Source organism: Esox lucius, chromosome 2, assembly GCF_011004845.1.
Source record: "Esox lucius isolate fEsoLuc1 chromosome 2, fEsoLuc1.pri, whole genome shotgun sequence".
Lineage (NCBI taxonomy): Eukaryota > Metazoa > Chordata > Actinopteri > Esociformes > Esocidae > Esox > Esox lucius.
This window is the reverse complement of record NC_047570.1, coordinates 1,721,341-1,734,051: the sequence shown is the minus strand read 5'-3', so window position 1 is coordinate 1,734,051 and position 12,711 is coordinate 1,721,341. Positions and strand designations below refer to the sequence as shown.

General features: G+C 45.0%; 1 protein-coding gene across 4 annotated transcripts in view; it reads right to left on the bottom strand.

Moving 5' to 3' along the window:
* Nucleotides 1-12,711, bottom strand: part of rlbp1a (retinaldehyde binding protein 1a) — a 40,488-nt gene that overhangs the window by 19,435 nt on the left and 8,342 nt on the right. For 3 of the 4 annotated variants that reach the window (XM_010866283.5, XM_010866285.5, XM_010866284.5), the window contains one exon: nucleotides 12,372-12,530. The exons of the other annotated variant lie outside the window; for it this stretch is intronic. In XM_010866283.5, coding sequence (XP_010864585.1) covers nucleotides 12,372-12,530 — 159 coding nt within the window. The remainder of the gene's footprint in view (nucleotides 1-12,371; nucleotides 12,531-12,711) is intronic. 4 annotated transcript variants of the gene reach the window in all.

The window sequence follows — 12,711 nt, the reverse complement described above, 5'->3', positions numbered from 1 at the left end:
CACAACCAGATGAGGGTAGAAACTAACCAATTAGTAACCTAATTAGTCAATCAACTACAAGGAGAGATCGAAAACCTGCAGACACGGCCCTCCGTGGAATAGTTTGGACACCTCTGATCTATATCGATCGATCCAGCACAGAACCAGCACCGCAAAGGCAGGATGATAAAATAGGCTTTCACTCACCAAGGCTGAGGGCTCACTTGAAGAGAACGGTGGCACAGTGGTTCTTCCTCTGGGCAAACTTTTCGATGACTTTGGGAATTAAGTCAAGTTGCTGCTGACTGAGATGGCTTTTGATGGACAACATGGCCAATGCGTTGAGTCACAGCTGTTCCATGGTATTGCGAGTGAAGGTTTTTACCCTCTTCAAGGTGCCAGAGAAAAAGGTGGCAAAAGTTAAAACTGCAAAAAACACCTTCAGGATGCTCATCCTTGCTGAACAAAGTTGCTGCAAGGTCAGGTTCAGATGGTGAGCATAGCAGTGAACAAACTGGGCATGTGGGTATGTCTCTTTCATTAGCGTTTGTACCCCTCAGACATTTACACTCATTACAGCTGCACCATCATAAGTCTGAGCGATCAGCTTTTCTCCCAGCTTCAGTGGTTCCAGCACACCCTTGATGCTATTAGAGAGGCCGAGTCCAGTTTTATCTTCCACTTCCACAAACTCCAAAAACCTCTCTGTCACTGTATTGTCAGGCAACATGTATCGCAACTGTTGAGATAAATGAAGTTTAAATAATGCTGATTTAATAACCATGTATTTTTATGTTTTTGTTTTATTAAATTGTATGTTGCAGCCAGGTATACCTTCCAAGGTTTAAAACGCCATCATACTGTGGAAATTCTCACACCTTATCTCTCGGAAGAATAGGTAAAGACTGTCTTTTGTCTTACACTCAGCCACACTCACTCAGACTTTACACCTGGCTCAGTTAGAGAGACAGGTTTAAAACCAACCATTAACATACAAATGAAACTGCCGCCTATACAGCAGGAAGAAACCTGCTGTCTCCAATCCCCTGATGTTCTAGTCTAGGTTAGGACAATATAATGTAAATGACCGTGTTAAGATTTCACATCTAGAACCTGTTGATCTGTGACTGAAAATAACCCCAAGGGGGAAGAGTTTAAAGCATGCCCTTCTTCATTGGACAGCGAAAACAAAGAGATTTGTCCAACATGTCACCATGCCAGCGAAGAGCCAATAAGGATGGGTTTTACTCACGAGAGTGAAAAGTAACCGCCCCTGTGGCAGGAGAAACAAAACCAATGGTTAATCTTGATTCGGGGCTAATATTTGTGGAAGCTTGAGGGTTAAAACAAGTATTAGACCGCTGCAACGTATTTCATGTATTTTGACATATCCATCCATCCATCTTCTTCCGCTTATCCGAGGCCGGGTCGCGGGGGCAGCAGTCTAAGCAGGGATGCCCAGACTTCCCTCTCCCCAGACACTTCCTCTAGCTCTTCCGGGGGGACACCGAGGCGTTCCCAGGCCAGCCGGGAGACATAGTCCCTCCAGCGTGTCCTAGGTCTTCCCCGGGGTCTCCTCCCGGTGGGACGGGACCGGAACACCTTCCCAGGAAGGCGTTCCGGAGGCATCCGAAAAAGATGCCCAAGCCACCTCAGCTGAGGAGCAACGGCTCTACTCTGAGCTCCTCCCGGGTGACCAAGCTTCTCACCCTATCTCTTAGGGATCGCCCGGCCACCCTGCGGAGAAAGCTCATTTCGGCCGCCTGTATCAGGGATCTTGTCCTTTCGGTCATGACCCAAAGCTCATGACCATAGGTGAGAGTAGGAACGTAGATTGACTGGTAAATCAAGAGCTTTGCCTTGCGGCTCAGCTCTTTCTTCATCCCGAAAGACCGATACATCAACTGCATTACTGCAGAAGCTGCACCGATCCGTCTGTCAATCTCCCGTTCCATCCTTCCCTCACTCGTGAACAAGACTCCTAGATACTTAAACTCTTCCACTTGAGGCAGGCACTCTCCACCAACCTGAAGTGGGCAAGCCACCCTTTTCCGACTGAGGACCATGGCCTCGGATTTGGAGGTACTGATTTTCATCCCCACCGCTTCACACTCTGCTGCAAACCGTCCCAGTGCATGCTGAAGGTCCTGGTTAGAAGGGGCCAACACGACAACATCATCTGCAAAGAGCAGAGACGAAATTGTGTGGTCCCCAAACCTGACACCCTCCGGCCCCTGGCTGCGCCTAGAAATTCTGTCCATAAAAATTACGAACAGAACCGGTGACAAAGGGCAGCCCTGCCGGAGTCCAACATGCACTGGGAACAAGTCTGACTTACTGGCGGCAATGCGGACCAAGCTCCTGCTTCGGTTGTACAGGGACCTGACAGCCCTTAGCAAAGGACCCAGGACCCCATATTCCCGAAGCACCCTCCACAAGATGCCGCGAGGGACACAGTCGAATGCCTTCTCCAAATCCACAAAACACATGTGGATTGGTTGGGCAAACTCCCATGAACCCTCCAACACCCCGTAGAGGGTATAGAGCTGGTCCAGTGTTCCACGGCCCGGACGAAAACCACACTGTTCCTCCTGAATCCGAGGTTCTACTATCGGCCGTATTCTCCTCTCCAGAACCCTGGCATAGACTTTCCCGGGGAGGCTGAGAAGTGTGATCCCCCTATAGTTGGAACACACCCTCCGGTCCCCCTTCTTAAAAAGAGGGACCACCACCCCGCTCTGCCATCCCAGAGGCACTGTCCCCGACCGCCACGCGATGTTGCACAGGCGTGTCAACCAAGACAGCCCCACAACATCCAGAGACTTGAGGTACTCAGGGCGGATCTCATCCACCCCCGGTGCCTTGCCACCGAGGAGTTTCTTGACCACCTCTGTGACTTCAGCCCGGGTGATGGACGAGTCCACCTCTGAGCCCTCATCCTCTGCTTCCTCAATGGAAGACGTGTCAGCGGGATTGAGGAGATCCTCGAAGTACTCCTTCCACCGTCCGACGACATCCTCAGTTGAGGTCAACAGCTGCCCACCTCTACTGTAAACAGCGTTGGTAGGGCACTGTTTCCCTCTCCTGAGGCGCCGGATGGTTTGCCAGAATCTATTCGAGGCCAGCCGATAGTCCTTCTCCATGGCCTCACCGAACTCCTCCCAGGCCCGAGTTTTTGCCTCCACAACCACCCGGGCTGCAGCCCGCTTGGCCTGTCGGTACCCGTCAGCTGCCTCAGGAGTCCCACAAGCCAACCAGGCCTGATAGGACTCCTTCTTCAGCTTGACGGCATCCCTTACTTCCGGTGTCCACCACCGGGTTCGGGGATTGCCGCCTCGACAGGCACCGGAGACCTTATGGCCACAGCTCCGAGCGGCCGCTTCGACAATGGCGGTGGAGAACATGGTCCACTCGGACTCAATATCTCCAACCTCCCTCGGGATCCAGTCGAAGCTCTGCCAGAGGTGGGAGTTAAAGATCTCTCTGACAGGAGACTCGGCCAGACGTTCCCAGCAGACCCTTACAGTACGCTTGGGCCTGCCGAGTCTGTCCCGCTTCCTCCCCCGCCATCGGATCCAACTCACCACCAGGTGGTGATCAGTTGACAGCTCCGCCCCTCTCTTCACCCGAGTGTCCAAGACATACGGCCGCAGGTCAGATGAGACGACAACAAAGTCGATCATCGACCTGCGGCCTAGGGTGTCCTGGTGCCACGTGCACTGATGGACACCCTTATGCTTGAACATGGTGTTCGTTATGGACAAACTGTGACTAGCACAGAAGTCCAATAACTGACCACCACTCGGGTTCAGATCAGGGGGGCCGTTACTCCCAATCACGCCCCTCCAGGTGTCACTGTCGTTGCCCACGTGGGCGTTGAAGTCCCCCAGTAGAACAATAGAGTCCCCAGTCGGAGCACTTTCCAGCACCCCTCCCAGAGACTCTAAGAAGGTCGGGTACTCTGCACTGCCGTTCGGCAGACAACAGAGAGAGACCTATCCCCGACCCGTAGGCGCAGGGAAACGACCCTCTCGTTCACCGGGGTAAACTCCAACACATGGCGGCAGAGCTGGGGAGCTATAAGCAAACCCACACCAGCCCGCCGCCTCTCACCATGGGCAACTCCAGAGTGGTGAAGAGTCCATCCTCTCTCAAGGAGTGTGGTTCCAGAGCCCAAGCCGTGCGTAGAGGTGATCCCGACTACCTCTAATCAGAACCTCTCAACCTCACGCACTAACTCAGGCTCCTTCCCCGCCAGCGAGGTGACATTCCACGTCCCTAGAGCCAGTTTCCGTGTCCAGAGATCGGGTTGTCTAGGCCCCTGCCTTCGACTGCCGCCCGATCCTCTTCGCACCGGCCCCTAATGGTCCCTCCTGTGGGTGGTGAGCCCACGGGAGGGCGGCCCCACGTCGCCCGTTCGGGCTGAGCCCGGCCGGGCCCCATGGGGAAGGCCCGGCCACCAGGCGCTCGCATACGAGCCCCAACCCCCAGGCCTGGCTCCAGGGTGGGGCCTCGGCTGCGCCATACCGGGCGACGTCACGGTACTCAAAATTTTATTCTTCATTAAGGGGGTTTTGAACCGCTCTTAGTCTGACCCGTCGCCTAAGACCTGTTTGCCTTGGGAGACCCTACCAGGGGCATATAGCCCAAGACAACATAGCTCCTAGGGTCACTCGGGTACTCAAACCCCTCCACCACGTTAAGGTGGCAGTTCTTGGAGAGGATTTTGACATATAAATTCCTATTAATAAATCTTTGTGGTAAATTTTCATTCGGACCGAAGCCTCGTCCTTCTTCAGAGACTCTGATACACGTAAATTCTTAACACAACACAACCACCATTTGTGATTTACAGGAGACATGAGTTGTCTCATCTGCCTGTATGGAAACAAATTATGTCTCGTCCACTTGCTCCTACCTCTACAGTTCATACATACAGTCTAACAGTTTGTTTTGTACAGTGCTAGATGTCCCTTTGAAGATGGCCTGAGCGTCATAGTTCCTCTGAAGTCTTGAATCGCCCTCACACATAGTCTTGAAAATGCATTTGAATATTCCAGGATTCAGGGAGTGCACCGACTCGTTGTGCCCCCGCAGTGCGGTTTCACATTTACCACAGTTCAATACGTTATGAAACAACTGAGAACGTACCTGTCTGTTATGCTGCTCAATGGAGCACCTGTATGCACTGTCAACTTGGGCTGCGACATTTACCCTTCCAAGTAAGCCCAATTTCACAGCATTGTCCAGATGATTCCCACTGCGCTCATGTTTTGCAATCCTCTCAGAAAGAGATCTTTGTAACCCGTCCTTACAAATCTTTGTAACCCGTCCTCGACCAAGTACCATCTCTTTTGTATGCTAACAGTTAGCCACATTCTTCTTTTAAAAAAACACTCCATGTTAAACCTGCGGGTACTTTAACCAGCAGTTTGAGTGATGACAATATCCCGTGGCTGACGAGCACCAAGTCGCTTTACTTAAATTTTCTCCTCCAAATTAAGGGTTTCAAACCGGTGCTCGAGTATGAAATCCACTTAATTCATTTTCTCAAGTTATCTGGCGTTTGTGAAGCTAACAAGCTAGCTAAGACAATTTACCCTCCTCGCTCTTCTTGCCGACTAATGTTGGCGCCAGACAGACATAAAGCCAGTCAGGTCTGAAATACTCACTGTAGTTTCTTTCTGGCAACTCGACCATGCAGCTAATTTTTGTTCAAGAATATTTTTCCAGAACAGCCTGTATTTTCCAGAACAGCCTGTATTTCTCCTGAGGTTACCTGTGGGTTTTTCTTTTTCCGGGTAGATTTGGCTGATATCTTTCTTGGTCTACCTGACCTTGGCTTGGTATCAAGAGATCCCTGAATTTTCCACTTCTTAATAAGTGATAGAACAGTACTAACTGGCATTTGCAAGGCTTTAGATATCTTTTCATATCCTTTTCCATCTTTATAAAGTACCATTACCTTGTTACGCAGGTCTTTTGACAGTTCTTTTCAGCTCCCCATGGCTCAGTATCTACCCTGCTCAGTGCATCCACGTGAGAGCTAAAAAACTCATTGACTATTTATACATTGACACTATTTGAAATTTAAAAAGCCACAGGTGTGGGAAATTCACCTTTAATTGCCATTTTCACCTGTGTGTCACCTTGTGTGTCTGTAACAAGGACAAACATTCAAATGTAAACATTTGATCAGGGCCATTTGGGTGATTTCTGTTATCTTATGATTTAAAAAGGAACCAAACAACTATGTGATGATTAATGGCTGTGGACTGACCTTTAAGGGCTGTGACAACTTGCAATTATTTAATTCCAATTCAAGCAATTTGCATGAGATAAATATATAGTATGTCTTTAACATAATGCACTAATTTTCAAATGGAAAAGTGAGTATTAATGGTAACATTTGCAACACATTCTGAAATTTAAGTTAATGGTGATTAACTACAGAAGATTGAGATGAATCGGGATTGATTATTTTAATCGTTTGACAACACTAGATTTTACAGTGGATATAAAAAGTCTACACACCCCTGTTAAAATGCCAGGTGTTTGTGATGTAAAAGAATGAGATAAAGATAAATCATGTCAGAACATGATTCCACTTTTATTGTGACCTATAATGTGAACAATTCAATCGAAAAACAAACTGAAATCTTCGAGGGGGAAAAATGAAAAATAAAAACCTTACAATAACCTGGTTGCATAAGTGTGCATACCCTCTCATAATTGGGGATGTTGCTGTGTTCAAAATTCACATTCAAACTCATCTTAAATAGAAGTCATTACATACCTGCCATCATTTAAAGTGACTCTGATTAATCACAAATAAAGTTCAGCTGTTCAAGTAGGATTTTCCTGACATTTTCTTAGTTGCATCTCAGAGCAAAAGCCATTCTCTCCGCAGAGAGCTTCCAAACCATTAGAAGGATCTCATTGTTGAAAGATATCAGTCAGGAGAAGGGTACAAAATAATTTCCAAAGCAATTTCCCATATGAATGGGCTATGGCGTAGGGTGGCAAGACGGAAGCCTTTTCCTACAAAGAAAAACATCCAAGCCCAGCTGAAGTTTACAAAAACAGACATCCAGTCCCCCAAAAGCATGTGGGAAAATGTGTTATGGTCTGATGAAACCAAGGTTGAACTTTTTGGCCATAATTCCAAAAGGTATGTCTGGCGCAAAAACAACACTGCACTTCACCCAAAGAACACCATACCCACAGGGAAGCATGGTGGTGGCCGCATCATGCTATGGGCTGTTTTTCATCAACTGGAACTGGAGCCTTAGTCAGGGTGGAGGTAATTATGAACAGTTCGAAATACCAGGCAATTTTGGCCCAAAGCACACATCTAAATTCTCAAAAGCATGGCTTCACCAGAACGTTTTGGAATAGCCCAGCCAGATTCCTGACCTGAATCCAATTGAACATCTGTGGGGTGATCTGAAGAGGGCTGTGCATAGGAGATGTCCTTGCAATCTGACAGATTTGGAGCGCTTTTGCAAAGAAGAGTGGGTAAATATTGCCACGTCAAGATGTGCCATGCTAATAGACTCCTACCCAAAAAGACTGATTGCTGTAATAAAATCAAAAGGTGCTTCAACAAAGTATTAGTTTAAGGGTGTGCACACTTATGCAACAAGGTGATTTTTTTATTTTCTCAAAGATTTCAGTTTGTATTTCAATTGAATTGTTCACATTATAGGTCACATTAAAGGCGGGAAAAGTTGATATATCTTTGTCTCATTCTTTCACAAGAACCTGGCATTTTAACAGGGGTGTGTAGACTTTTATATATATATTACACTGAATATACACTCACCTAAAGCATTATTAGGAACACCTGTTCAATTTCTCATTAATGCAATTATCTAATCAACCAATCACATGGCAGTTGCTTCAATGTATTTAGAGGTGTGGTCCTGGTCAAGACAATCTCCTGAACTCCAAACTGAATGTCAGAATGGGAAAGAAAGGTGATTTAAGCAATTTTGAGCGTGGCATGGTTGTTGGTGCCAGAAGGGCCGGTCTGAGTATTTCACAATCTGCTCAGTTACTGGGATTTTCACGCACAACCATTTCTAGGGTTTACAAAGAATGGTGTGAAAAGGGAAAAACATCCAGTATGCGGCAGTCCTGTGGGCGAAAATGCCTTGTTGATGCTAGAGGTCAGAGGAGAATGGGCCGACTGATTCAAGCTGATAGAAGAGCAACTTTGACTGAAATAACCACTCGTTACAACCAAGGTATGCAGCAAAGCATTTGTGAAGCCACAACACACACAACGTTGAGGCGGATGGGCTACAACAGCAGAAGACCCCACCGGGTACCACTCATCTCCACTACAAATAGGAAAAGAGGATACAATTTGCACGAGCTCACCAAAATTGGACAGTTGAAGACTGGAAGAATGTTGCATGGTCTGATGAGTCTCGATTTCTGTTGAGACATTCAGATGGTAGAGTCAGAATTTGGCGTAAACAGAATGAGAACATGGATCCATCATGCCTTGTTACCACTGTGCAGGCTGGTGGTGGTGGTGTAATGGTGTGGGGGATGTTTTCTTGGCACACTTTAGGCCCCTTAGTGCCAATTTGGCATTGTTTAAATGCCACGGCCTACCTGAGCATGTCCATCCCTTTATGACCACCATGTACCCATCCTCTGATGGCTACTTCCACGAGGATAATGCACCATGTCACAAAGCTCGAATCATTTCAAATTGGTTTCTTGAACATGACAATGAGTTCACTGTACTGAAATGGCCCCCACAGTCACCAGATCTCAACCCAATAGAGCATCTTTGGGATGTGGTGGAATGGGAGCTTCACCATCAACTGCAAGATGCTATCCTATCAATATGGGCCAACATTTCTAAAGAATGCTTTCAGCACCTTGTTGAATCAATGCCACGTAGAATTAAGGCAGTTCTGAAGGCGAAAGGGGGTCAAACACAGTATTAGTATGGTGTTCCTAATAATCCTTTAGGTGGGTGTATATTTGTGTTCTTACTTCACATATATAATTAAAAAGCACTTCATATTTGTATTATAATATATTTGTGAAGTTCCCAAAAAAAGCATGTTGTTTTCATTAGTACATTGACATAACAGGACAAGGGGACAGAATAAGAGTCACAACTCTGTTCAGAACTTGTAAATCTGGTGATTGGACTGTAAATGAATACTATACAGTAGGAAGGTTGCTGCAGCCTTGATCTGCGCAGACAAATCATGCTCAGATCAGGTTCAGCAAGCTAGGCCTAAATCCTACCCATGCTAAAAGGAGGAAGGGCTATTAGCGGTAAGGCGAGCAAAAGACATTGTCTTCTGCACCTGAAGACATTGTGACCCAGATGTAGGGAGTTCATTCTCAGCCCAAATCTGAACACGACCGGGCAGGGGCCTTAAAATCAGATAATGTAGTCAGGCTGGGCTTTAGACAAGATTATTTTTTTTAAATAAATGCACCCATTAATAATAACAGAAAGTAAAGCTCCAGAAAAAATTAAGAGACCACTGCACCTTTTTTCAAGGTTTTGAGGAACAGAAGGTTTGAAATTAAGAGACCACTGCAAAGGAAAGAAAAAGATGCAACGGTTTCGTAATTTTCTCCAGAGCTGTAGTACTCTGTTAGCTGTAAGTAGGGAATGCAGTTAGGGCAGCATTGTGCATATTAGGCAATGTGCAGCAGCTGGTGCTGTAGTTGTATTACAATATTTATATTTTTATAGACTTAAAAACAACCGTATGATATGGGCTTGAATTTTCAGGCACAATGAAATATCTTTGTAAAAATTGATTTTGCATTTTAAATATACAGGTGCTGATCTTATAATTAGAATAATTCATTCATTAAACACAGACTGATATATTTCAAATGTTTATTTCTTTTAATTGTGATGATTATAACTGAAAACTAATGAAAATCCCAAATTCAGTATCTCTGAAAATTAGAATATTTCTTAAGACCAATACAAAAAAAAGATTTTTAGAAATGTTGGCCAACTGAAAAGTATGAACATGAAAAATATGAGCATGTACAGCACTCAATACTTAGTTGGGGCTCCTTTTGCTTGAATTACTGCAGCAATGCGGCGTGGCATGGAGTCGATCAGTCTGTGGCACTGCTCAGGTGTTATGAGAGCCCAGGTTGCTCTGATAGTGGCCTTCAGCTCTTCTGCATTGTTGGGTCTGGTGTATCGCATCTTCCTCTTCACAATACCACATAGATTTTCTATAGGGTTAAGTTCAGGCGTGTTTTCTGGCCAATTAAGAATAGGGATACCATGGTCCTTAAACCAGGTACTGGTAGCTTTGGCACTGTGTGCAGGTGAAAAGTCCTGTTGGAAAATGAAATCTGCATCTCCATAAAGTTGGTCAGCAGCAGGAAGCATGAAGTGCTCCAAAACTTCCTGATAGATGGCTGAGTTGACCTTGGACCTCAGAATACACAGTGGACCAACACCAGCAGATGACATGGAACCCAAACCATCACTGACTGTGGAAACTTTACACTGGACTTCAAGCAACGTGGATTCTGTGCCTCTCCTCTCTTCCTCCAGACTCTGGGACCTTGATTTCCAAAGGAAAATGCAAAATGTACTTTCATCAGAGAACATAACTCAGCAGCAGTCCAGTCCTTTTTGTCTTTAGCCCAGGCGAGACGCTTCTGACGCTGTGTCTTGTTCAAGAGTGGCTTGACACAAAGAATGCGACAGCTGAAACCCATGTGCGTGGTGGTTCTTGAAGCACTGACTCCAGCTGATGTCCGCTCGTCGTGAATCTCCCCCACATTTTTGAATGGGTTTTGTTTTACAATCCTCTCCAGGTTGCGATTATCCCTATTGCTTGTACACTTTTTTCTACCACATCTTTTCCTTCCCTTCGCCTCTCTATTAATGTGCTTGGACACAGAGATCTGTGAACAGCCAGCCTCTTTAGCTATGACCTTTTGTGTCTTGCCCTCCTTGTGCATGGTGTCAATGGTCGTCTTTTGGACAGCTGTCAAGTCAGCAGTCTTCCCCATGATTGTGTAGCCTACAGAACTAGACTGAGAGACCATTTAAAGGCCTTTGCATGTGTTTTGGGTTAATTAGCTGATTAGCACCTGTATAGCTTATCTAGGTTATATATGTTTTAATATTTCCACTATTATTGGGTCAGTTGTTTGTACATTGGGCCTATAGAATGGGCTACCTTTGTGCACGTATTGTTGAGCAGGAGAGTTTGTCTTTGAAGCCAAATGTGCTCGATTAACTTTTTAATCTGCATTTTCAATGGGGACGTTCATGTTTTTTCCCAAAAGCATAGGGAGGGTGACGTGAAAACATATTTTGCTTGGGGGAGGTTCAACAGTTTTCCATTAAAAAAGATCAGTCCTGCTGGAACTGGAATTTGACCTGTTATAGATTAATTCCAAATTGTCAATGAATTAATGTAACAAATAAATGTTATATATAAAGAGAGTATTACAATTACAGGTATCCAAGATAAAAGTTCTCTGGAAATTTAAGATGCAGGCAGGATTGAGGAAAATGCAAGAGAGAGCTTTCCCAAACCCCACTCATGTTTATATCCCCAGACCAAAAGTGTGGGAGTTGGTTTACTGACCTAAGGATAATAAAACTAAAGAATAAACCCCTTATCAATTAGGGACACACTCCAATCTGTTCTGGGGTCATCTCCTATGACAGAGTGGTGTTATCTCGAGAAGCAAAGAAGTTGGCAATAACTAGCAAAACTTTTGTCCCAGTATTCACACCTTACAGAACATGTTAACCGTTAACATTCCAATGATTGCCTACTAGGATAGAAAATTAAATACATAGGTATACATGCCTATAATAAATAACGAAGAATCATTGAATATGTAAATAAATATTTGAAATTCTTTGGTTCCTTCATTCCCTAATATTTTTTTTTTATAATCCTTTGTCTTCTTTTCTTGTCTAGGGACAGATTTTTGGAGAGTTCTTCAAGCTCCAACTAGGAGGATAATGAGAAATACTATTTGTCTTGGTATGGTAGCATAGTTTAGTCATATTTTTTGTTGTTCTTTATTTTGAGTGTAATGCACATTTTGTATTTTTTATCACATGACGCCTTGATTCAATGAGTGATGTCTGTTTGGAGTAAGTCCACCTTAGCCAACCTACCTATTTAAAATGGCCATTTCTTCTGTTTTGTAAAATGGCCTAATGAATATCCTTGGATCAAAATGTTGTTCCTATTAAATCTTTTTGATATGGAAAGTAATGTATACAATGTGCGGGAGTTTTTAAAGAACTGCACCCAGAACTAATGATCTGTGGGTATAATGGAGCTACGTGGGGATGGCTTTAAGTATGATAATGTCCAAACAATGTGTGTATGTTACTGTGCTCAGACCTGCATCATGTCCACCATCTTTTTGAGTTCAGTGGGTTTGATGCCAGATGCGTGTTGCATGGTGAAACCCTTAAAGTTTTCTATCAGGACAAAACCATTTATCTGGGTCTCCTCATTCTCCAACAACTTCTCCAGGATCACACAGTATGCTCGCAGTGTCTGTTCATGAAAGGAGATTGAGAAACATTTTAAAAGTTTGTCCTAAGAAAACTGCAGTGTGGTCAATGAAGTAACAGCGTGCTTTTGGCTTCCATTTGGCAGGTAGACTTAAGTGGTCCTCCAAATATAACATCTCTCTTTTTGAATGGCATGACAACTGAATTATTGGTTACAGAGTATG